Raw genomic sequence first — 26,170 nt, 5'->3', positions numbered from 1 at the left:
AGCACCAGCCCAGAACAAAACGCATTCCCTTTCCCGGCCAGAAGAAAGGGCTCAGGATGGGTCCCACTGGGCCTGAGGTGGGAGTGAGAGTTTGAAGGGGAATGAACTTGGGGAGAGAGCTTCCCTCTCCCGCAGGGGGGTGGGGAGTCCCCCAGGCAAGTGGAGGCAGACTGTACCAGGGGACTGAACTGACAAAGTGAGAAGGTGCAGGTACCTCAGCGCAGATCTGGAGGGAGGGGGGCGCAGAGAGCTGAGGTTTGCACAAAGGGGCTAGAGCCCCTCACGCAGAGGAGGTTAACAAACTCACCTTCGCACTGTCCTGTGTGGCCCATGATGTAGCCCCTGGCACACTCACAGTGATATGATCCAGGTGTGTTGGTGCACTGCCCCCCCTGGCACATGCTGGGCTGCTCACACTCATTCAGATCTATTAGCACCCAAGGATAGGTCCTGTCAGGGAACTGGGCTCAGCTAAGGGTGAGAGAGGTGGCTCTGCCTGTGTGCAGAACCCTCCCTGTCCCTTTGCCACAAACCCACACTGCCTGCCCCTCAGTCAAATCCCTTCTGAGAGCCAACCTCTACCCTCATGCCAATGAGGAGGAATGGCAGCGCCCCGCTGTACTCATGGCCAGAGTTCCCACGGGTCTGTGTCACTCACACCTCCATTCTGCCATGCCCCAGCCCCCCTTGCTGCTGCTTGTCACCCCCGCATGCCAAAACAGGCTGGAGGAAGTTTGGGCCAGCGCCAGGGCTTCCTGTTTGCTTGGCAGAGGGCCCAGCTAATAACAAGCCCAGACCAGCAGTGGAGCAAGAAGCAGGGCTGCTTGCCAGCTACCAGTGGGTGACGTTCTGATGAGCTGCCTCCTGCCCTCTCCAGATGCTTGGGGAGGGTGCTAGGGACACAGGGCAGGGGATGCAGGGCTAGTTGGGCTCCATGCCACTGGCCTCTGGGTCAGACATGCCCCAAGCTGAGAGGTTTTCTGGAGGAGTCTTCCCCCCAGCCTGCACTGCTCACTGCCCCACCCCAGTGAGAGGCTGGGGGAACGAGCAAGGAGAATGCAACTTCCTCTGCCCCCTCATGAGGGGTCCTCCTAGGGCAGGCTTAGGCAGTAGTGGGATGGGGGGGAAGCCCATATGAAGGAGGAGGCTGGAATCCCCATTACCCAGGAAACATGTAGCCGAGGGAGGTCACAGGAACCTTGCAGGCAAGGTGCCCCATGGGGCTGTGAGCGTGTGCCGGCTGGAGCATCACTTACCCTGACAGGTCTGTGTACCCTGGGAGGCAAGCAGGGTGTATCCCGGGTAGCAGAGGCAGGAGTAGGAGCCCACACTGTTGATGCAGTGACCCTTCCCAGCGCAGGGATCTCTCATACACTCATCATCATCTGGGTCCAGAGTAGAGGAACACGGTCACCTGGGCATTACCATTAGCCCTCCCGTTTCCTACAGACAATGCTGGAGATGGGATGAGCACGGGCCTTAGGGGACCCACCTCCCACACTCAGCATTTCCCTCCCCAGGGAGGCTTCTTGATGACATGAGGGCCCTGCAGGGATGGGACAAGCCCTTGTTTGTCTGCCATCCACCACTGGAGGGCAGCATTGTCACACATGGAGGGAGAGGGATGATTCTGCCCTTCAAACTTCCCCTGGCTACTAAAACTGGGGAAGCAGGACAGAGAGAATGATCCCAGGCCACAGGTTTGTTCTGCTGAGGAAGGCAGCGGGGCTGGTGCCCTGCAAGGGGCCAGGCTTTGTGCTCAGGAGCAGGGGCAACTCCAGGCACCAGTGCACCAAGCATGTGCCTGGGGCGGCAAGCTGTGGGGGACAGCGTGCCAGTTGGCATGAGGGCAGGAGTCAGGAGGCCTTCAGCAGCATTTCTGCGGGAGATCCGCCGCTCCCGCAGCTTCGGCGGCAATTCGGCAGAAGATGTGAAGACGCGGAACTGTCAGATCACCTGCAGAAATGCCGCCAAATCCCGCCGAAGACTGCCTGACTGGCGTGCTTGGGGCGGCAAAAAACAGAGCCGCCCCTGCTCAGGAGCCAGCCTCTCGCCACATGCCCCAGGATTTCTGATAGCCGTTGTCTCCCTAGTGTCCCCTTTAGAAACATCAGAGCTAGCGACATACCAATGCATCGAGGGAGGCCAGGATGCAGCTGATAGCCAGGGCCACATATGCAGCTGTATCTGTCGGGCAGGTTCACACAAGTGCCTGGGCCACATGGATCAGGTACAGAGGCGCATCTATCCATTTCTGAGAGAGACAGACAGGGTGAAGTCACAGGCCATTGCTCCCCAGTACCCCAGCATATAGTACAGGGATTTCCCTATTCCACAGCCCACCGCCCAGTTACTAGCACCACCCCCATTTCACAGACAGAATGGGAGACAGATCTGAGGCTCCTGCACCTCAGACAGCTGGCAGAGTTGGGCCTCAGCAGCCTCCAGCCATAACAACAGGGATGGACCCCCAGTGCCCAAGAATGGAGAGGGAGCACTAATGGCCAGCACCTGTGGGTTGGCCTGAGTCAGTGCGCCTAGTGGGGTAGATGTGGCTTCCCAGGGCTCCAGAACCCTGCAGCTAGGCGCTGCCTATCGTCTCTACTTGTGCCTAGCTGGGTTGAGCAAGAGCAGGAGGCTGGGACACCTTGGCCCCAGCCCCTGCGCTGAAAAGCAGGGAAAGCCCATAGAGAGCTAGGACGAAAACAGCAAACCGGCTCTATCTGGCCTAGGCAGGCAAGCGGCTCCCCAGGAGCCAGTGCAGCCCTGGAACCAGCCACTGGGAGCAGGCAGGCAAGGCAGGCATAGTCACAGGGGCTTTAGTGCCAGCTTAGTGTAGGCCATTCACATGCTGCTTCCCTTCCTGCTGCCTCCAGCCTGGTCTCACTAATCCCAGGGCAGCCAGAGGAAGCAGCTCAGCAGCAGTGAATGCAGGAAGGGCACGGAGAGGCCAGCAGAGACCCGCACACGCCCCAACAGTGAAACAATCCCATCACCAAACCAACACACACAAACAAAAGGCTATTGTGGGAGGCGCATTCCACAGCAAGGTGCCTATGCCAGGGTTTCTTCTGAGGGTGCTTTTGGCCCGAGCAGGGGCAGCGCTCCCAGACACTTAGACAACCCTAGAATAACAGAGCTGCTATTATTCATGCAGTAAACAAGCCTCCCCTGGGAGCCAAACACTTCCTGCTCCACCACAATTTCCAGATGACTCAACTCTGACTGCAGCAGGCATTGGGCCAAAGCCACCAGCAAGATCCTGCCAGTCCCTTTCCTTGGGAGTCACTGCCACCCCCTCTGTGATTTCACTTCCCCGGGCAGCCTTTCCCTCTCCCTTCTGCCCAGAGACCCTGTTGTTCACAGTGCAGCGATCCAGCTAGCCCCACGTATTCTGCGGACCGCCTCAATCCCTATAGCCCTGGGCAGGCACAGCAGACACAGTGCGCACCAGGAGGAACTGTATGTCAGGGAAATGACACTGACTTATGCTAAACACATGAATCAAAGAGAGGGCTCTCTTGGGTGACAGGTCTCTGCACCTGGCTGGGCAGCAATGAAGGGCTGTGCTTATTCATAGCATGAATCCTAAGCTTCCCTTCCATGTGATCCAGACAAGGCTGTGCGTTGTACAAATTACACAGTGAAGGACACTGAAAGCCAAAGCATCTGCTCTTGTACCCACTGGGATCTGCCTGGATCCTTCAGCATGCACCCAGGCCTGGTGGGATCCGCCGGGGTTGGGCATACCAGGGATCCTTGCATGGGGAGGGCTCTATGTTTTGACTGGGTCACATTTCTCTTTAGGGCCTGCCAGGTGAGGCAGGTAAACCCCATTTAGAGCTGCTGACGAACCTGTGATCTGTGCTGCAGCAGTGCACTCCCCTGCAGCCTCTGGGCCTGGCTGGGAAGGAGGGTGAGGGAATGTCTCCTCCACTACATCCCCTGCAGACGAGAGAGATGTGAGCACCAGCTTGGGATCACAGTCGGACACAGGAGCAAGTGTCAGCCTAAACCCTGCCCACAACCTCCCAACCTCTACGTCCCAGCACCTCACAATACCAAGGGATCGGCTGCAGAGCAGCCGGCGTGGGTGCCAAGCCCCAGCTTGGAGCCCAGCATCTAGGTTGCTGCAAATGTTATACTACATGACATCATGAGACCAGTTGTCACGTGATCCAGCCTCACTCGTGTTACGGCAGAGAAATTTCACAGCCAGCAAGCTTGCCACTGTATGTTGGGGGTGCAGACTTCTGCAACCTGACACCCCTCTCCCCACCCTGCAGTGCTCATTACAGAGCCCAGCATGCAGAGACCATGAACGTGGGCAGACAATAACAGAGCCCCAACCCCAGGCTGGAGGAACTGCTCTTCCAATACATGAAATGGAGCATGGCCCTCCCTGCCCTGCATCTCATGGGGCTGCCCTGTTCCTGCAGTGCCTGCCGATTCTGTGCAGCACATCCCATTTGGAGCGACACAGAAGGAGATTAGCAGGTGCCTATGAAATAAAGCTGCCTTTCCCCGGCCCTAAGTTTATCAGCATAGCCTGAAGCTGCCAGCTGGGCCAACCCTGTCCTCCTATCTCTTTTCTATTTGCAGCTTATTGACAAGCCAATTGGGCATTTACGCACCTGGGTGTGGGGCAGGTTCTTGGGTAGCATCAGCAGTGCCCTGTGGGTGAGAAACACAAACACAAAGTTTGGCTCTGCCTAGACCGCCCAAGGATGTATTTAGCCAATACATCCCTGGGCGGTCTTGCCTCTTGCCTCATCCTGGCTGCTGGTTCACACTAAGGTACTGTAATGGCAGGTGAGGCTGATAGTGTGTGGAATGGCTGGAGCTTCAGTGTGCTGGACCCTATACAAAGCATTATGCCTACCCAGGCGCCTTTCAGATTTCTGCATTCAGTTCCCTCCAAGTCTCCTTCACAGGCCAGCTGCATAGCTACAAATCTTAGGGCCAGATAGCTGCATTACCTAGTGCCCCAATGGGAGCCTGGCTAATCTTGTGAGAAGCTCCAGAACCTGCACTGTGCAGGCAATCCTTTGGCAGACATTTTACCAGGGATGATCTCCAGAGTGTCAGTGTGGTTTCTCTTGGTGTCATAAACAGATAGCTAAGGGTTAATGTCTCTTTCACCTGAAGCACCTGACCAGAGGACCAATCAGGAAACCAGATTTTTTCAACTTTGGGTGGAGGGAATTTTGTGTCTGAGGTCTTTGTTTTCTGTCTGCCTGCTTTCTCTGAGCTTTGGTGAAGTAGTTTCTGCTTTCTAATCTTCTGTTTCTAAGTGTAAGGACAAAGAGATCAGATAGTAAGTTATATGGTTTCTTTTCTTTGGTATTTGCATGAATATAAGTGCTGGAGTGCTTTGATTTGTATTCTTTTTGAATAAGGCTGTTTATTCAATATTCTTTTAAGCAATCGACCCTGTATTTTGTCACCTTAATACAGAGAGACCATTTGTATGTATTTTTTCTTCCTTTTTATATAAAGCTTTCTTTTTAAGACCTGTTGGAGTTTTCTTTTCTGGGAAATTTCAGGGAAATTGAGTCTGTACTCACCAGGGAATTGGTGGGAGGAAGAAATCAGGGGGAGATCTGTGTGTGTTGGATTTGCTAGCCTGATTTTGCATTCCCTCTGGGTGAAGAGGAAAGTGCTTTTGTTTCCAGGACTGGGAACGGAGAGGGGGAGTCACTCTGTTTGGATTCACAGAGCTTGTGTCTGTGTATCTCTCCAGGAGCACCTGGAGGGGGGAAGGGAAAAAGGATTATTTCCCTTTGTTGTGAGACTCAAGGGATTTGGGTCTTGGGGTCCCCAGGGAAGGTTTTTCAGGGGGACCAGAGTGCCCCAAAACACTCTAATTTTTTGGGTGGTGGCAGCAAGTACCAGGTCCAAGCTGGTAGCTAAGCTTGGAGGTTTTCATGCTAACCCCCATATTTTGGACGCTAAGGTCCAAATCTGGGACTAGAGTTATGACATGGTGTGCAGCGGTTACGGGATAGACAGAATCCAGAAGCCAGTAGAAATATTTTATTTTTCTTTTCTCTGCTAGGGGCTTTTTAGCAGAGGGAAACAGTTTGGTTTTAAAAGGGAACCAGAGAGAATTTTTTTTTCTGCTCTCTCTGGCAGTTTGTGGCTTGCATATTAAGCAAGAAGCCATTAAGGAGCTGTTACAGGTCTTTTGTCATGCAATAGCCCTCCCATTAGGAGGCAAGTACCAGCACTATATCATGCAAATAAAGTGGTTTTTCTAGTTTACGCTAGAGGGGGAAAAGAAAAAAACAAAACAAAACATTGTTGCTAGGCAGACCCCAGGAGGCAACAGAGCCTGCAGTTCAGAGATAAACACCGGAGGGCACCCCAACACAAGAAAACAGGAACCATGACTTCTAAGGCAAAAATTGAGGCCGAAGGACAAGTCAGAGAAGCTGAACACAGGCGACAACTGGAAATAAAACAAACAGAGATGGAAATAAGAGAGAGAGAGAAAGAGAGGCAGCCTACCAAAGAGAACAGGCAGCCAAAGAGGTGGCCCACAGAAGGAAGCAAGAAGAAGAAGAGGCGGCCCACCGCCGAGACATGGAAAAACACCAAAAAGAAATGGAAAAACAACAAAAAGAGAATGAAGAGAAGGAAAAACAGAGAAAACATGAACTGGACTTGGCAAAAGCTGGGCTGCATGTGCCAGCCAACCCTAACAACCCGGCGCCAATTATTGCTCCACAGCACAGGAAATTTCCCACCTACAAGGCAGGTGATGACACCGAGGCCTTCTTGGAAAATTTTGAAAGAGCCTGTCTTGGGTACAGCATCCCCGAAGATCAGTACATGGTAGAATTGAGGTCACAGCTCAGTGGACCTTTAGCAGAGGTGGCAGCTGAAATGCCTAAGCAGCAAATGAATGACTATAAACTTTTCCAAACCAAGGCCAGATACAGAATGGGGATAACCCCAGATCATGCCCGTCGGCGCTTCAGAACCCAAAAGTGGAAACCAGATGTGTCATTTCCCAAACACGCCTACTACATTGCAAAAAACTATGAGGCCTGGATAACAAGACACAACGTTCAAACCTTGGAAGAACTGCACCTCCTCATACAAATGGAGCAGTTCTTGGATGGTGTTCCTGAAGACATCACACGGTAGATACAAGATGGAAAACCCAAAGATCCTGCTGAGGCGGGGGAGATTGGAGCCAAATGGATGGAAGTGGCAGAAAGCAAGAAAGCTACTGTCAAGGGGAACGAATACCCCAGGGGGCACACCGACCATAAACCCTACAACCGAGGACAGCCAAAGACACCACATACAACCCAAGTAAAGCCACAGACGCCCTACTCTTCCACCTCACCAGTCTCCAGTAACTCACCTCGGCCCAGTGACCCATCCGATGGAAGATGCTTTAAGTGTAATGAACTGGGACATATCAAGGCCAACTGTCCAAAGAACACCATGCGAGTGCAATTCATTACACCACCATCACACCAAAGATCCCCAGGCCCGGATACCTCTCAAATACCCTTGGAGCGAAGGGAAAATTTGAGAGTGGGCGGAAAGAAGGTTACTGCGTGGAGAGACACGGGGGCACAAGTGTCAGCTATCCACCAATCCTTCGTTGACCCCAAATTCATCAACCCAAAGGCCAAAGTTACAATTTACCCCTTCATGTCACAAGCTGTAGACTTGCCTACAGATCAACTGCCTGTCCAGTACAAAGGCTGGTCAGGAATGTGGACTTTTGCAGTCTATGACAATTATCCTATCCCCATGCTACTGGGGGAAGACTTGGCCAACCAGGTGAGGCGGGCCAAGAGAGTGGGAATGGTTACACGTAGCCAAACCAGGCAAACTTCCAGACCCATTCCTGTTCCTGAACCGTCCACAGACGCCCCGTCTGGGTTACCAGAGACCCAGACAGAGGTAGTGGACCCGGATTCCATGCCAACCACTGAAACAGCCACAACACCTCCAGTCCCAGGCCCGGAACTGGAACAGCAACCAGCACCAGCAAGTGCAACCACATCTTCAAACTCAAAGCCAGAGGGCACCAGCGAACCAAAACTGGCAGAAGCAACAGACAGCCATACCCAAAAGGCTCAGCCAGAGCCTGAAATAACCTCAGGTGCACCAGCGGAGAGCGGTACACCAGCAACGGAAACAACCCCATCACCTACATCGCTTCCAGAGGGACCAAGCCCAAGTCCACAGTCTGAGGAAGAACTGGTGACCCCAGCCTCAAGGGAACAGTTCCAGACTGAGCAGGAAGCAGATGACAGCCTTCAGAAAGCTTGGGCGGCGGCACGGAGCACCCCACCGCCTCTCAGCTCTTCTAATCGATCCCGGTTTGTTATAGACCAAGGACTTTTATACAAGGAAATTCTTTCTGGTGGACACCGGGAAGAATGGCAGCCGCAAAAACAGTTGGTGGTTCCAACTAAGTACCGGGGGAAGCTCTTAAGCTTAGCCCATGATCATCCCAGTGGCCATGCTGGGGTGAACAGAACCAAAGACAGGTTGGGGAAGTCCTTCCACTGGGAGGGGATGGGCAAGGACGTTGCCAAGTATGTCCGGTCTTGTGAGGTGTGCCAAAGAGTGGGAAAGCCTCAAGACCAGGTCAAGGCCCCTCTCCAGCCCACTCCCCATAATTGAGGTCCCATTTCAGCGAGTAGCTGTGGATATTCTGGGTCCTTTCCCAAAAAAGATGCCCAGAGGAAAGCAGTACTTACTGACTTTAGTGGACTTTGCTACCCGATGGCCGGAAGCAGTAGCTCTAGGCAACACCAGGGCTAACACTGTGTGCCTGGCCCTAACAGACATCTTTGCCAGGGTAGGTTGGCCCTCCGACATCCTTACAGATTCAGGGTCTAATTTCCTGGCAGGGACCATGGAAAAACTGTGGGAAACTCATGGGGTGAATCACTTGGTTGCCACCCCGTACCACCATCAAACCAATGGCCTGGTGGAAAGGTTCAATGGAACTTTGGGGGCCATGATACGAAAATTCATCAACGAATTCTCCAATAATTGGGACCTACTGTTGCAGCAGTTGCTGTTTGCCTACAGGGCTTTACCACATCCCAGTTTAGGGTTTTCACCGTTTGAACTTGTGTATGGTCACGAGGTTAAGGGGCCATTACAGTTGGTGAAGCAGCAATGGGAGGGGTTTACGCCTTCTCCAGGAACTAACATTCTGGACTTTGTAAGCAACCTACAAAGCACCCTCCGACACTCTTTAGCCCTTGCTAGAGAGAACCTAAAGGATGCTCAGGAAGAGCAAAAGGCCTGGTATGACAGACATGCCAGAGAACGTTCCTTCAAGGTAGGAGACCAGGTTATGGTCTTGAAGGCGCAACAGGCCCATAAGATGGAAGCATCATGGGAAGGGCCATTCACGGTCCAAGAGCGCCTGGGAGCTGTAAACTACCTCATAGCATTTCCCAATTCCTCACTAAAGCCTAAAGTGTACCATGTTAATTCTCTCAAGCCTTTCTATTCCAGAGACTTACAGGTTTGTCAGTTTACAGTCCAGGGAGATGAGGCTGAGTGGCCTGACGGTGTCTACTACAACGGGAAAAAAGACAGTGGCGTGGAAGAGTTGAACCTCTCAACCACCCTGGAACGTCTGCAGCGGCGACAAATCAAGGAGCTGTGCACTAGTTTCGCCCCATTGTTCTCAGCCACCCAGGACGGACTGAACAGGCATACCACTCCATTGATACAGGTAATGCTCATCCAATCAGAACCCCACCCTACCGGGTGTCTTCTCATGCCCAAGCTGCTATACAACGGGAGATCCAGAACATGCTACAGATGGGTATAATCCGCTCATCTACCAGTGCATGGGCATCTCCAGTGGTTCTGGTACCCAAACCAGATGGGGAAATACGCTTTTGCGTGGACTACCGTAAGCTAAATGCGGTAACTCGTCCGGACAACTATCCAATGCCACGCAACGATGAGCTATTGGAAAAGTTGGGACGTGCCCAGTTCATCTCTACAATAGACTTAACCAAGGGGTACTGGCAAGTACCACTAGATGAACCTGCCAAGGAGAAGTCAGCATTCGTCACCCATGTGGGGGTGTATGAATTCAATGTCCTTCCTTTCGGTCTTCGAAATGCACCCGCCACCTTCCAGAGGCTGGTAGATGGTCTACTAGCTGGACTGGGAGAATTTGCAGTTGCCTACCTTGATGATGTGGCCATTTTTTCAGACTCCTGGCCCGAACACCTACTACACCTGGAAAAGGTCTTTGAGCGCATCAGGCAGGCCGGACTAACTGTTAAGGCCAAAAAGTGTCAAATAGGCCAAAACAGAGTGACTTACCTGTGGCACCAGGTGGGTCGAGGAACCATAAACCCCCTACAGGCCAAGGTGGATGCTATCCAAAAGTGGCCTGTCCCAAGGTCAAAGAAACAGGTCCAATCCTTCTTAGGCTTGGCCGGATACTACAGGCGATTTGTACCACACTACAGCCAAATCGCTGCCCCTGACCAAAAAGACCCAGCCAAATGCAGTTAAGTGGACTGATGAGTGTCAAAAGGCCTTTACCCAACTTAAGGCGACGCTCATGTCTGACCCTGTGCTCAGGGCCCCGGAAATTGACAAACCATTCCTAGTAACCACGGATGCACCTGAGCGTGGTATAGGAGCAGTGCTCATGCAGGAAGCAACAGATCACAACTTCCATCCTGTCGTGTTTCTCAGCAAGAAACTGTCTGAGAGGGAAAGTCACTGGTCAGTCAGTGAAAAGGAATGCTATGCCATTGTGTACGCCCTGGAAAAGCTACGCCCATATGTTTGGGGACGGCGGTTCCAACTACAAACTGACCATGCTGCACTAAAGTGGCTTCATACTGCCAAGGGAAACAACAAGAAACTTCTTCGTTGGAGTTTAGCTCTCCAAGATTTTGATTTTGAAATTCAACACATCACAGGAGCTTCTAACAAAGTTGCTGATGCACTCTCCCGTGAGAGTTTCCCAGAATTCAGTAGTTAAAAAGTGTTCTTAAAATGTAAAAGTCTGTTAGTTATATACTTAGTAGTATATGTTAAGGTGCATGTGTTGTAGTAATCTGTTTATTTTAAAGTTCTAGAAGGAAATCGCCGCCAGTGAGCTTCCCCACTGTCTGCAATTTGAGGGGGCGTGTCATAAACAGATAGCTAAGGGTTAATGTCTCTTTCACCTGAAGCACCTGACCAGAGGACCAATCAGGAAACCAGATTTTTTCAACTTTGGGTGGAGGGAATTTTGTGTCTGAGGTCTTTGTTTTCTGTCTGCCTGCTTTCTCTGAGCTTTGGAGAAGTAGTTTCTGCTTTCTAATCTTCTGTTTCTAAGTGTAAGGACAAAGAGATCAGATAGTAAGTTATGTGGTTTCTTTTCTTTGGTATTTGCATGAATATAAGTGCTGGAGTGCTTTGATTTGTATTCTTTTTGAATAAGGCTGTTTATTCAATACTCTTTTAAGTAATCGACCCTGCATTTGTCACCTTAATACAGAGAGACCATTTGTATGTATTTTTTCTTCCTTTTTATATAAAGCTTTCTTTTTAAGACCTGTTGGAGTTTTCTTTTCTGGGAAATTTCAGGGAAATTGAGTCTGTACTCACCAGGGAATTGGTGGGAGGAAGAAATCAGGGGAAGATCTGTGTGTGTTGGATTTGCTAGCCTGATTTTGCATTCCCTCTGGGTGAAGAGGAAAGTGCTTTTGTTTCCAGGACTGGGAATGGAGAGGGGGAGTCACTCTGTTTGGATTCACAGAGCTTGTGTCTGTGTATCTCTCCAGGAGCACCTGGAGGGGGGAAGGGAAAAAGGATTATTTCCCTTTGTTGTGAGACTCAAGGGATTTGGGTCTTGGGGTCCCCAGGGAAGGTTTTTCAGGGGGACCAGAGTGCCCCAAAACACTCTAATTTTTTGGGTGGTGGCAGCAAGTACCAGGTCCAAGCTGGTAGCTAAGCTTGGAGGTTTTCATGCTAACCCCCATATTTTGGACGCTAAGGTCCAAATCTGGGACTAAAGGTATGACACTTGGTTTTTCTGGAGGACCTCTGGGAAGTTATGGGGATGCCTACTGTGAGCTCTGAATCCTCAACTCAAGGGGCAAGAGTACTGACTCTTTGGCAAAAGACTCTCTTATTCAGGATGTTAATTAGTCGTTGGCATTAACCACGCATGAACACAAACCAAAGCAGTTTCCTATAGCCTGGCCGAAGTCCTTCCCCCTCAATAGCTCATTTTCACTCTTTGGGACTGTCATCATTTCACTAATTCTCCAGTCAGAGATTCCTCCCAGCCTGACTAGAGAAAAAGGATGACTGGGAACAGGGGGCTATCTCATGACTGGGGGGACCTGAGTTCAAGTCCCAGCACTGCCCCAGATGCATGACCTCAGCCGTGTCACTTCATCTCTCCATTGGTGAAGAACCAGTATAATGGGACTAATAGCTGTTTCCTATCCCCCCTGTGGTGTTGTGAGGCTGAATACATTAAAGATTGTGAGGTGCTCAGATGCTATGGCATTGCAGGCCATAGGAGCACACCGGGGAGACAGACTGGACGTGAACATCTGCTATTAAACTGAAACAACCAAACCAAACCATCTCAAAGAAGCCAACACAAAGAAGTCCCAAGCCCTATTTTTCCCTTCACAGATTACTTTAAGCTTTATTCCTAAATGTTTAGGGCACAAGGAGGCAAACCCCAAAATCCTATCATGGGATGGGGGGACACCATTCTCTTCCAACCCTCAACAATGGGGTGTCAGCTGCTCCCAAGCCCAAAGCATCAGCTGTGGCTTCAATGTTGCAGCTGATCTGCAGTAAGTGAAAATGCCTGGCTGTCCAGGTGTTTTCTAAAGTCCTCCAGCACCTCAGCAAACCCACCACTTTCTTGATCAGTAGCTACTTCCCCTCATTACTCCAACTCCAACACATTCGGTGTTTCCCTCTGGTTACTTTTTTAAATGATCTCTTTCCCACTAGTGAAGTTCATCACAAACATCCCCACCCCATCATCTGCCAGCAGCATGGGCTTGACTCACCTCACTATCTGGAGAATGACCTGGAAAATTAAACAACACATGGTGAATTTCAGAACAAGAAACATCAGCACCCCACATACCCTCAGAGAGCTCAGGCTGCACTAACTTGACTTGCTTCCCTGATGCTGGTTAGGAGCCCCCCATTTCTCCCAGCACAAGATAGGAACTTGTCCTTCCAAACCAAGCATGCTGAGTTGCCTCAGTCCTGGCTCCCCTCCAGCATCATCAGAGAACTCACATTCTAACAGACCCTGGTTCCAGTGACAACTGCCACTCCCCTCTCTGGATTTGCATTCCCAGCCTGAGTGCACTGGGATAACCACCCAGGGATACTCGTGCCAGGATTCACACTGAGCCCCACTCAGCAGGGCACATCTGAATCAAACTACAGTTTCAAAATGTGGAGGCATTTTGGCCATCTGGCAGCAGCGCACCTGTTAGCACAGGAGAATCTGAGGCTGGAACTCAAAGGTTGCCCCGTCTCAAGGCCCAGGAGGGCCAGGGAGCTCTGAAAAGGCCATGCCCTATGCCACTGGGATACAGGGGCAAGAGAGACTTGCATGGCTCTGGAGCTGACCCGAGTCCAGTTCAGCTGGAACCACAGTCCCTGGGATAGGCTCAGCCTGAGGGTGAAAGAGGGAATTCATCCAGGGCACCTGTGTGCAAAGCCGCTACTAATGTTGCATCACATCCCAATACACCTTCCGCTGCTGAGGTTCCAGCACGGGCGAGCGTACCTGTGACTCCACCACTCAGGGCTTCCTGCAGCTGCAGCCTTTTTGCTGCCTGGGTGGGTGTTTGGTCGCTGCTCTCCCCCTGCTCCTCTGAACTGAATGGCAGCTCTTCTGCCTCCGCCTTTCTCATGGACAGACGGATATCGGAGCTGGAGTAGGTGTAGCCATGTCCCGCTGGGCAAATCTCCTTAAAGGTTTCTGCAAGGGAGACACAGGCCAAGGCTGACATGTGGGGGAAAGGGGTAGAAACCAGTTGCGAGCACATGAGGCTGTCCTTCTGGCAAGATCCAGTGGAGGAACTGAAGATGCTGTCTTCTGCTGCACAGGTGAGAATGGCCTGGTGTGCGTTTGTGTGTGTACACACCCTCCATCCATCAGCCTATCAGAGTTAAAATATTGGTCTGTCCCATAGTTAGAACATGTTTGAGCCACTGTGTGCTAGAGCATGCTGTGAAGGGTGGATGTTTCCAGCAGAGAGAATCTGCTCCAGGAGCTGGGTGTGTTCGTAACGGACACTGGTTAGCATTCACAGCTACTGGAGACTGAATCTCTCTGCTGGCTCAGAGCTGCCAAGGGGAGCACTGAGGAAACACTCCCCCACCTTTGAAGACAGCTAACACTTCATCAACAGGATAGAGCCATATAATGGGCAGAGGGGGCTGCACATGGCACTGGGGACCTTCTAGTACTTTAGTCCTTTGATGCACATGTCCAAAGATGCCTTCCACCCAGTCCAGGGGTGTGTGTAGGAATTCCCAGCCCTGTGGGGTTCTGTGTTTGTCTCTCTAGTACTTAACACACCAGTAAAAGCCAAACCCATCCTTGCTTGGTGTGTTGGGGCACTTGAAGGCTGGCACTTCAGGAGAGGATAAAACTTTAACCTTAGGGGAGGCAGAGTGAGATGAAAGGGACTGTCAGGCAAACCCAGGCATGGGGAAGGCCGTGGTCTCCCGCTGGGGCACTGCTGCATATTGGCTGCCTGGCAAAGAACTTCCCCACCTCCAAGCTCAGATGCACTCAATCATGCTGCAGATCCTCCCGGTTTGGAATCTGCTCTGCTCCACTCCACCCTCCAGAGCAGCAGGCCGCTCTCAGCTAGTGCACTCTGCCTCCTAGCAAGCAACCACACAGACCAGTCTCCAGGCTGGCCTGCCCCCTCGCACTCAGTCCCCCATAGACTGTTCACTCCCTCTTCCCAACACATCAGCACGTGGCAAGGAGCCTGTGTTGGTTCTGGGCCAAGGAGTCAGGAGAAGGTGTAAGGTGAAGGCCAGGCTCCAGGCTTAGAACACTGGGCACAGCTGGGCAGCGAGCACAGCTCTCACCTGACCCGAGCATAGGACACTTCTCACAATTCCTCCCCCATCCTTTGCCAACACGGCTGCAGCAGCAGATCTGTTTGGTGATGCTCTGGGCGAGTGGTAGGGCACAGACGCCTTCTGCTGCTGAGCGATAGCACAGCCCCTGCTCCATGGACACCGCCTTATCCGCTGAAACACAAGCCCAGGGTTAGTGTTGGAGGCCAACCCGCCACTTCTGCTGGGCACAAAGTGTCAAGGAAAAGTGCTTCCTGTCATCGCCTTCAAGGTCCTTCCCAGTTCTGCCTCTCTGTCACCAGCCCCATCGCATCCCTCCTCTGCTGCAATACAGCCACCATCTGCCCACTGGTCTGCTTCTGCCCCATGGTCTCCTCGCTGTCCCTACAAGTTGGCACCCCCGCTCACGCCACGCGGCCTTTGCCACTGGCTGATGAGGACTTTGGTGAAGAGCTGCAGGGCCCTCTCCCAGAAGCTGCGGTTTCCATAGTATCTCTCTCCCCAGCCTACACCTACTTGGGCATTCAGCCCTAGGACCTCAGTGGAGTGGACAGATCTAACAGAAGTGGCATGGAAGAGATGGGCTTCTATTCTGACTCCAGATACTCCAGTGCAGGTGCTTTCAATCCCCTTCCCCACAACTGCACCCCGGGGAGAGGTCACTGCTTTCACGGCAGTCTCTGCAGAAGCTGGGTGCAGGCTCTCTATCTCTTACATGCTCTGCCATAGCACTACCAGTCATGTCGACTCAGTTATGCACTTAACAACCCGATGTGAACAAGGGAGGGAAGTGTGAATCCCATGGGAGCTGAGCCCCACGTCCCTGTATGAGGAGAGTGCTGGGACACATGGGTACACATCCATGCACACACATCATGCAACGGCATGAGTGCACGCACACAGGATCTCACACTGCCCACCCACACACACTCTCAGGGCATAGGGACACACTGGCACACACAGGGGCACACTGACACGTGATATCTTGTTTCCATCTGGCTCATGATCTCCTGGTTCCTGCTCACAGTTCCGAGGAAACTTTGGGGGATGTCACTGGGGACCCTGCATAGCTGCTTCCAGGCAACCATGCAGGGCTTGGTCTCCAGAGCACTTACAGACACAGCGACTGCGGGATGGGTCCAGCATGGTCCCAGGTTTGCAGGTGCAGAGGAAACTGCCGCGAGTGTTCACACATTCGGTATCTTTACACAGGCCAAGCATCAGGCACTCGTTGATATCTACAGGGTGGAAGCAGAGAACAGAATCATCCACGGTGCCCTGGGCCTGCCCATTAACTTGAGTCAGCAACGGCAACACATGGCAGAGGGAACTGCAGCAGGAAAGGGACCTGTAATGTCCCCTATTGCTATGTAGCCAAATCGCCGGTGCTTCCTTCCCATAGCCCGGTTGGTATAAGCGAAGAGAAGGGCAGGGAACAGCAAACTGAACAGCAAATTGACAAATCAAACCATGTCCAACAGCCCCACAAGCAGCATCTCGTCTCTGAGGCTCTTCCCAGCCCCCCACCCCATGGGCTGATACTGACCTCTATGCAACCAGCAAACAGCAGAAGTCTTTACCTTCCCGCAACACAGCTGGTCTCTCCAGCACTGAACCAGTTGAGAGGTGACAGCAGGAGTCACCAGAGTAAATTCCCATGGGGTTTCCCCACATACAGGCTGGGGAAGGTCTAGCGTGAGGAGCTGCTGGGGGTGGGTTGCACCAGGAGCCCAGAGTGACTGAGATCAGTGTCTGCCTAGAGTGCCCTGGCTGGAGACTTGCTGACTCCCACACTGGGAGAAAATGAGAATTAGCAAAGACCCAGATATCTAGCAGCATGGGAGATCTGGGGAGTCTCTCTCTGTAGCTAGACAGAGGAGGGAATTTTGCAGGTAGCATTTGGCTTCCCATGTTCTCACCTAACATTTCTGTCCAACTGATAATGGGTCCAATGTGCTCAGCCTTCAGGAGCCTCAGACGGAAGGGGTGAGGGCAGGGAACTGTTGTACTACCTGGCTCCCTCCAGAAATTCCTGACACACTACATCCCCTCCTGGATGCTGTCAGCTGAGACTGTCCCCTCAGTCCCTGGGCACAGGATTCCACTCCAGGCCCAGTAGAATCCTGCGGGGCTCTCTCTCATACTTTCCCATCAACATACACTAGGTTTTTAGGGGAGGGGACCCCACATCAGTGCGAAGCCAGGGCCTGGCAGGGCCCCTCAAGGCACAGACTGTATGGATTGTGCCTTCTGAGATTTCCAATTGTTCGATTTCCAAAATAGTATGAAACAATCTCACTCTGGCATGGCTCTTTCTACAGTCACAGTCCGGGATGGAGCCTGGGACAGTCAGCTCCAGGCCCTGAGGGGCTTATACCTGCCATTGCTGACACTGATGCCCAGCTAAGTTGTTGGTAGGGGACAGTGGCAATGTCCTGTATCGCAAGGTCACCTAACTCCACAAAGTGCTGCTCTCTCAAGCTGATGCTCTCTCTAGGGGCCTGACCTGGCTGGCAGGGACCAGCGCAGGCAATCTAGTCCCCCTCCCACACCGAGGCAGGGTTAAGTACACCTTGTCCCATGGGCCGTGTTAACCTGCAAAAGGGGTGTCAAGAGTAAACAGTCAACCCAGAATGTTTCATTAGCCTCACCTCTCTCCTTCCCTGCTGCTGATGCTCCAGATTCATCCAGCTGGGTCCAGTCACCATGAGCTATCCAGATGTGGAAGCTGTACAGCATGCCATGGGTTAGGGAGGAATTTGGGAGCCTGCCTTTGCTGGCTGAGCTCCAGGTGGGTACAATAATGTGCCAGGAGATTCCAGACTTTTCGAAAACCTCCTCCCCTCTGTCCCAGAGTCCTGCCTTGCCTGTCTCCTAGCCAAGTTCACCTGCAGTCTGCTCCCTGCCTCCTGCCCTGGCTACGTCCCCTTTGTTCCTCCCTGAAGCTGCCTTCAGATTCAATTGTTCTTTAGCCAAAATCTCCAAAATGAGCTAATGGAAAGGAATGACTGGGAAAGTTACTGGCCCTCCTTCCTGCTCTATCAGATTAGGCAACTGATACTGTTAGTCTGGCATCTTACTTGTTCTATTGGGTCAGGCCTCTAAGTCCCTCAAGTCCCATATTGCACCTTTGCTGTACAGCATTAGCACACTGGTCTCAGCTAGTCCAGCATCCTGTAGGACACTTGTATTGCAAACTGCTTCACAGGAACCTTTGTGATGACTGTAATTCCACATCTGCTCATAGACTCATAGACTCGTAGGTCAGAAGGGACCAATATGATCATCTAGTCTGACCTCCTGCACAAGGCAGGCCACAGAACCCTACCCGTCCACTTTTATAACAACCCCTAACCCAGGACTGAGTTATTGAAATCCTCAAAATTGGTTTGAAGACCTCAGGCTGCAGAGAATCCACCAGCAAGTGACCCATGCCCCACGCTGCAGGGGAAGGTGAAAAACCTCCAGGGCCCCTGCCAATCCGCCCTGGAGGAAAATTCCTTCCCGACCCCAAATATGGCGATCAGCTAAACCCTGAGCATGTGGGCAAGACTCACCAGCAAGCACCCAAGAAGGAATTCTCCGCAGTAACTCAGTTCCCATCCCATCCAACATCTCCCCGCAGACCATTGAGCAGACTTATCTGGTGATAATCCAAGAACGATTGCCCAAATTAAACTATCCTATCATAACATCCCCTCCATATACTTATCAAGCTTAGTCTTAAAGCCAGATAAGTCTTTTGCCCCCACTACTTCCCTCGGAAGGCTGTTCCAGAACTTCACTCCCCTAATGGTTAGAAACCTTCGTCTAATTTCAAGTCTAAACTTCCTAATATCCAGTTTGTACCCATTTGTCCTCGTGCCTACATTAGTACTAAATTTAAATAATTCCTCTCCCTCCCTAACGTTAACCCCCCTGATATATTTATATAGAGCAAGCATATCCCCCCGCAGCCTTCTTTTGGCCAGGCTAAACAAGCCAAGCTCTTTGAGTCTCCTTTCATAAGGTAGGTTTTCCATTCCTCGGATCATCCTAGTAACCCGTCTCTGGACCTGTTCCAGTTTGAATTCATCCTTCTTGAACATGGGACACCAGAACTGCACACAATATTCCAGATGGGGTCTCACCAGCGCCTTATATAACGGTACTAACACCTCCTTATCCTTGCTGGAAATACCTCACCTGATGCATCCTAAAATCACATTTGCTTTTTTAACAGCCGTATCACATTGGCGGCTCATAGTCATCCTGCTATCAACCAATACCCCAAGGTCCTTCTCCTCCTCTGTCCCTTCCAACTGATGCGTCGCCAGCGTATATCTAAAATTCTTATTATTAATCCCTAAGTGCATGACCTTGCACTTTTCACTATTGTATTTCATCCTATTACTATTACTCCAGTTTACAAGGTGGTCCAGATCTTTCTGAATAGTATCCCCTGTCCTTCTCCGTGTTAGCAATACCCCCCAGCTTTGTGTCATCCGCAAACTTTATTAGCACATTCCTGCTCTTTGTGCCAAGGTCAGTAATAAAAAGGTTAAATAAGATCGGTCCCAAAACCGATCCTGGAGGGACTCCACTAGTAACCTCCTTCCAGCCTGACAGTTCACCCTTCAATATGACCCGCTGGAGTCTCCCCTTTAACCAGTTCCTTATCCACCTTACAACTTTCATATTCATCCCCATCTTTTCCAATTTAACTAACAGTTCCCCATGTGGAACCGTGTCAAACGCCTTACTGAAATCGAGGTAAATTAGATCTACCGCATTTCCTTTATCTAAGTAATCCGTCATCTTCTCAAAGAAGGAGATCAGATTGGTTTGGCACGATCTACCTTTAGTAAATCCATGTTGCAATTCGTCCCAATTACCATTGACCTCTATGTCCTTAACTACTTTCTCCCCTAAAATTTTTTCCAAGACCTTGATACTATAGACGTCAAGCTAACAGGCCTATAATTACCCGGATCACTTTTATTCCCTTTCTTAAAAATAGGAACTACGTTAGCAATTCTCCAGTCGTACGGCACAACCCCCGAGTTTATCGATTGCGTAAAAATTCTCGCTAACGGGCTCGCAATTTCACACGCCAGTTCCTTTAATATCCTCGGATGGAGATTGTTTGGGCCCTCCGATTTTGTCCCACAGTCTGTTAGGTTCAGCTGCATAGATGGCTGGAATGATTGCTCTACTCTGGGATCCTCGTGGACACCAGATGTTGCATCTCACAAGGCTATCCTGGCAAAGTCATTTTTAAAGCTCTCAGACTGAGATTTGGCGGGACTTGACTTATGAGCAAGTCTCCTTCCTTTCAATCAAATGCCCTGCATGGCCAGACTGGGGCACTGTCTGCAAAGGATGCAGCGTCAGGGTGCACAGCAAGGACTGGGGGAACCTGCCCTTGCACTGACAGCCCTGCATCAGTCGGAGGAGTGGAAGGCATGTCTCCAGCTTGTCACTGGTGTAGCTGGTTCTGGGGATACACGCGGGAGAGCTAGCAGCTCCCAAGTACAAGCCATGGCTCTGCCACTGATGCAGTGTGTGACCTTAAGCAAATTCCCTCTCCCCTCTGGGCCATCCATAAGATACTGACAGGGGGCTGGAAGCTCTCAGGAATGCTGGGTAAGTACTTGTTATCACCACCACCTGTGCGGCAGGACAGACAAGCATCATTTCCTTGCTGTTCCCACAGCTTCTCACAGTTCCCATCCAATAGGGACGTAATAACTGAGTAACCTCCCAGCTTGTCACATGGTTCACAGCAGGCAAGAGAAGATTCCCCTGCTGCAGAGAGTCCCCACTGCAGGCTTCAGACAGACCCAGCATCTTCTTCATGGTGCAGAAGATGCCAGCTGGTGCTTTTCACCCTTAGAGCATGGCACACTGAAGCAGAGCCCAGGATTAGCTGCATTGAGCATTATAGTGAAATGGAATAAACCTAGGCTCCAGCAATGGTACCCGAATGGACCTGTCTGCAGCAGCAGTTTGCCTCCCCATCTTTGCCAGGTATAATAATTTCTAAATGGGAAACTTCCCCAGGTGTCCCTGTTCAGCCATATTCATGGAGGAGGCGTCATGGGCCAGGGACGTGGGACATTTCACAGGGGGTAACTGGCAGCTCATGCAGCTTTTGTGACTGGAGATACAAGGCACGGACGTGCCCGTCTGGTGCATGCATCTTAATCAGCGCCCTGGATCCTTCATTCCAGGAAAGGATGGAGATGAGGAGTAGCTTTCCCAGGGCTAGATACCACAGTGACACAGTCAAATCCCTGGAGAAAATCCTACAGATCACAAACCACCCTGGCTAGATAGGTGGAAGTGCCAAACCGAGCCCTCTACTGGTGAATACCTCACCACAGCAGCTTGCAAAGCACAGCAGGCCTTCTTCCAATGGAAAGCTAGGGTCCTCAGAATGGAAACCAGAACAGAGAGGAACAACCAAGCATGCCAGGGGACAGGAGAAGTCCAACCCAAGAGACATTTCCTACTCCTCTGTCCTCACGTGATCAGAAAGGACTTCCCATCCCAGGATGATGGAAAACCTGTGCATAATGCCAGGCACCTGGCCCACTGTGCCCATCCTCCCTCTGCCACTCCTGTCCCTCTGCTGGCGAGAGAGATGGCAGGGATAGAGCCATGCTATGTAGCACCCTGTTACTGAGTCAGGAACAGAGATTCATGATATGTAGAACCAGAGGCCCAGACTCCATGCAAGCTGGAGATCTCTGTCCAGGGCAGATGCTTGATGCAGTGGGGACCAAACCCCAAACATTGTGCAAACCCCATCCAGGGCAGAGGCTTAGTGTATTTATCCCTTACAAAGGCTACAGGGCTCATCTCTGTCATACGACAGCAGCACTCATCTAACTTGTCATCCTGAGGCACTGAATGGATCTGACTTGTCTGGAGTCTGAATGAGCAAAGGGATTATAGTAACAAGCAGCACAAGTTACATATTCATAAATGATCTGGAAAAAGGGCTGAACAGTGAGATGGCAAAATTTGCAGATGATAGAAAATTACTCAAGTTAGTTCAGGCTAAACCAGACTGAGAAGAGCTACAAAAGGATCTCAGAAAACTGTGTGACTAGGCAACAAAATGGCAGATGAAATTCAGTGTTGATAAATGCAAAGCATGCATGTTGAAAAACATAACCCCAATTATACAGGTAAAATGATAGGGTGTAAATTAGCTGTGACCGCTCAAGAAAGAGATCATTGTAGATAGTTCTTTGAAAACATCCACTCAATGTGCAACAGCAGTCAAAAAAGCAAACAGAATGCTGGGAATCATTAAGAAAGGGATAGAGAATAAGACAGAAAATATCATATTGAAACTATATAAAGCCATGATATGACTACATCTTGAATACTGCATGCAGATGTGGTTGTCTCATCTCAAAAAAGATATATTGGAATTGGAAAAGGTTCAGAAAAAGGCAACAAAAATGATTAGGGGTATAGAAAGGCTTCCATATGAGGAGAGATTAACAAGTCTGGGACTTTTTCAGTTTGGAAAAGCAATGACTAAGGGGGGATGTGACAGAGGTCTATAAAATCTTGACTGGTGTGGACAAAGTTAATAAGTATTATTTATTCCTTCTTATAACACAAGAACTAGGGGTCACCAAATGAAATTAATAGGCAGCAGATTCAAAACCAACAAAAGAAAGTATTTCTTCACACAACGCACAGTCAGCCTGTGGAATTCCTTGCCAGAGGATGTTGTGACGGCTAAGATTATAACATGGTTTTTAAAAGAACTAGAAAAATTCATGGAGGATAGGTCTGTCAATGGCAATTAGCCAGGATGGGCAGGGATGGTGTCCCCTGCCTCTGTTTGCCAGAGGCTGGGAATGGGCAACAGGGGATGAATCACTGGATGATCACCTGTTCTGTTCATTCCCTCTGGGGCACGTGGCATTGGCCACTGTCAGCAGCCAGGATACTGGGCGAGATGGATCTTTGGTCTGTTCTTATGTTCTTACTGGCAGTCGGGACTGAGCTTTGTGCATCTAATTTAAACCAGAGGGCTAGATTCCATCCCCTGCCAGCCCCCTCGTGTTTCTGTCAGTGCAGTAAAGCTGCCCGAAGTGAGCAGCTGAGGACTCCCACCGTATAGGAATCCCCAAGTGACATGGAAGCAGCATTGCCAGCTATACACTACCCATCCTTGCCCACTCCCAGTCAGGGGTGTGGCTGGACCCATAACACAGTGCCTTGAGGGAAGGGGAGCCCACAAACCCAGAATCACGAGTAGTCCAGCCATTTCTTCCATTCTGCACATAGCTGGTTCTTATGCCTGTTGGTGTGTCTCAGTAACAATCTCAGGTGCACAGGGAAAGGGGAGCACATAGTACAAAGGCCATAGTGAGTCTACCGAGGGGCCGACACGGTCAGTGTCTGAAGAGGAAACCAGACCCGAGTTGGAGATGCTATGTTCCATGACTCATGCATGTCACTAGGGAGACCAGATGTCCCAATACTAGGGGCTCTGTCTTAGATAGGACCCTATTACCCCCCCACACAAACACACAATTTTTCATCCATGCTGTCTGGTCACCCTATATGTCACACACATTGTCCTGAAGAAAAGTCCTGGGTTTGGCACTGCTTGGGGTTTCCAGGTCCTAGTGATTACATGTTGCCCAGTCCCCCTGTGCATTTCCAGTTAGCAGCCGCAGGATGCAGCCCAGCTCGGGGAGGGATCCCCATCTTCTTCCCCTACCCAGCACCAGACACCAGTTTCCATGACAATCTCTGCCCTGTGCTTAGCAGCTGGGTGACACTGTCCCTGTTGCTGACTGGCTAGGTGCCGGGAGCATCAGGAGGTGGCCTCTCCAATACCTGTGCTGTTCTCATTAACAGAAGTGGAGCTGAGGCCCCTGGGTTGTCATTAATTAGTGGCAATCAGCAAATCCACTGGAGATGCTGCTGCTCCCAGCTATTAGCTCTGGAGGATTTGTGCTGCACAGCCAAACTCACTTCCAGAGGGACAGCATTTCCTGGGATCAGCTGGATTGCTGGAGTTCAAACCAATTGGTGCTTGAACTTCCAGCCACTCTCTATCTGGCCTCTGTAACAGTGCTGATGCTGCAAGGCTGTTCTCTGGTATTTAGTAAGCAGAGGCAAGGAGGCATCCTTGCAAATGGAGCCGGGCAGTTTGCTTCTCTGCAGTGGGGACACAGGAGTAACCCATGCTGGCCTCCTTGCCAGCCATACAGAGCAGGGGCAGGAGGGCTCCCTGAGGCCCCCTCAACTCCTGCTTGGGCCCTGTTGCCATCTCTCATCGATGCTTTAATAAAACCCAAAGCTCAGTAGATCTCTCAGCCTGTTGGCTGCCTCTCAGCTAGGCTCCATCCTATAAACAAAGGCCTGGAGAACATCCAGCAGCTCTCATTCATCATCCCACTTCCTCTTCCATCTCTGCTGGGAAGGACCCCATGTCACTCATGAGATCCTTCTCCAACGTTCTATTAGCAAGATTGCTCTCTTTGCCTTTGAATTCAGGTCCTGAATTAGCACTGGGCTCCCAGACACACGTCCCATGGCCACAGCAAGGACATGAGAATGTAAGTGTATAGCACCTCAAGACACCAAGGCATCTGCAGGACAGTGCGTCTCCTGCCAGACTCAGAAAGGTCCATGGGGAGGCAGAGCACACATGGCCACATCTCTCTCTCTCCCAACACATCCCCATGCTAGGAGCCACACAGGGGGTCAGCACAGAGCCCTGACACCAGCCCTACACTGATTGTCACAAGGAATCAAGACCACTGTTCTGGTGATCATTCTCCTCTAGGACAACGTTGAGAAGCTCTCAGGTGACTCATTACTTAACTCAGTGAGATGGAAAGTCCCTGCTAGAGGAGATAAGTCACTGGACTGCATGCCATGAGCTTGCCCAGGCAGGCCCAGAGAGCATCCTCTAAGGAACACCTCATGGCTTATCAGGAATCATGACAATGTGACCAAGAAATTCCAGCTCCCAATCACTGCATGGAAAACATGGACTGTACGGCTGGAAAAATGTCAGATATTCCCCAGTGAGGAACAGGGGAAAAGCCACCCTCCTCAGATGGGGCAGATGAATGGGACAGATACAGGCATCCCCCTGTCCCCACCCCCAGCCCTGTGTGGGGCAGAGTGGACTCCTGGGGTGATTGGCCCCCACACAGACACCCCTCAAAGTGCGGCAGAGGAAACTCCAGGGTGAATGGCCCACATAAGATACTCCTTGATGGGAGCAGAGGGGACCCCTGGGTTGAATGGCCCAGACACAGCACTCCCCGATGTGGGGCAGAGGACACTTTGGGGTTGAAAGGTGCATAGACAGGCCCCACCCTGGAGCAAGGCAGACTCTGAGGAGCCTGGCAGAGTATAAAGTTTATGTACTTAGTGCAGACAGATTTTCAAGCCAACTCACTCCTCTCGAAAAACCCAAACAAACTCTCCCCCCACCACACACACACACACAAAATCACTAGTAACTGCAGTTAAAGTTGCTTCAGACTACAGGAAATATACAGATCATTTGTTTTTAACACCGCTAACTACATGCTGAACGTAGAGATGCACATCACTAGTGCATGCACATGCTGGGAGAATCTTGTGGGTCAGAGATAAGGCTGTTATCTGGGGAATTTGATTGGTATTGCTCTAAAACAGCCTGAGGTGTCAGGGACATGCAATTTTTCTATACAGTTAGTGGCATGTAGCAAGTTACTTTCACACTTTAAGGCGCAGGGTTCTTTAACTGTAACATTCCCAGTAGGCCGGTCCCAGGGCTGGAAGTGAACCCATTTTATACACAGGAATGATTATTCTCAGACTCCTTATCAGGAAGAGTAAAGGGATCAAAGTGGCATCCTTACCTTGACAGTGGCTCCGATTCAGCCTCTTGTATCCCTGGGGACACTCCACCTGTCTGTTTTCAATCACTGGATGAGCTAGGGGGACAAACAGTTTGGAAGCTTAGGGACCAGGGGTAAACTCCACAATTCTATCTTCTCTTTCTCTCTCCTTGACTCCAGTCTCTCCTTTACGCTCACCAGCCCGTGAGCTTCGT

The 26,170-nt window shown here is 51.0% G+C and overlaps 1 protein-coding gene across 6 annotated transcripts in view; it reads right to left on the bottom strand.

Annotated features, from left to right (window-relative positions):
* The window catches only part of LTBP2 (latent transforming growth factor beta binding protein 2), a 128,433-nt gene that overhangs the window by 24,740 nt on the left and 77,523 nt on the right, over positions 1-26,170 (bottom strand). For 5 of the 6 annotated variants that reach the window (XM_030559159.1, XM_030559163.1, XM_030559161.1 and 2 more), the window contains 10 exons: positions 25,977-26,051; positions 16,212-16,334; positions 15,106-15,270; positions 13,784-13,978; positions 13,047-13,066; positions 4,635-4,674; positions 3,856-3,945; positions 2,129-2,254; positions 1,257-1,385; positions 308-427 (listed from right to left, as the gene is read on the bottom strand). In XM_030559159.1, coding sequence (XP_030415019.1) covers positions 308-427; positions 1,257-1,385; positions 2,129-2,254; positions 3,856-3,945; positions 4,635-4,674; positions 13,047-13,066; positions 13,784-13,978; positions 15,106-15,270; positions 16,212-16,334; positions 25,977-26,051 — 1,083 coding nt within the window. The remainder of the gene's footprint in view (positions 1-307; positions 428-1,256; positions 1,386-2,128; positions 2,255-3,855; positions 3,946-4,634; positions 4,675-13,046; positions 13,067-13,783; positions 13,979-15,105; positions 15,271-16,211; positions 16,335-25,976; positions 26,052-26,170) is intronic. The other variant, XM_030559160.1, reaches the window with a different exon arrangement.

Source organism: Gopherus evgoodei, chromosome 4 (assembly GCF_007399415.2).
Source record: "Gopherus evgoodei ecotype Sinaloan lineage chromosome 4, rGopEvg1_v1.p, whole genome shotgun sequence".
NCBI lineage: Eukaryota > Metazoa > Chordata > Testudines > Testudinidae > Gopherus > Gopherus evgoodei.
Note: the sequence above shows the minus strand (reverse complement) of the source record. Positions and strands in the feature narration are given on the sequence as shown.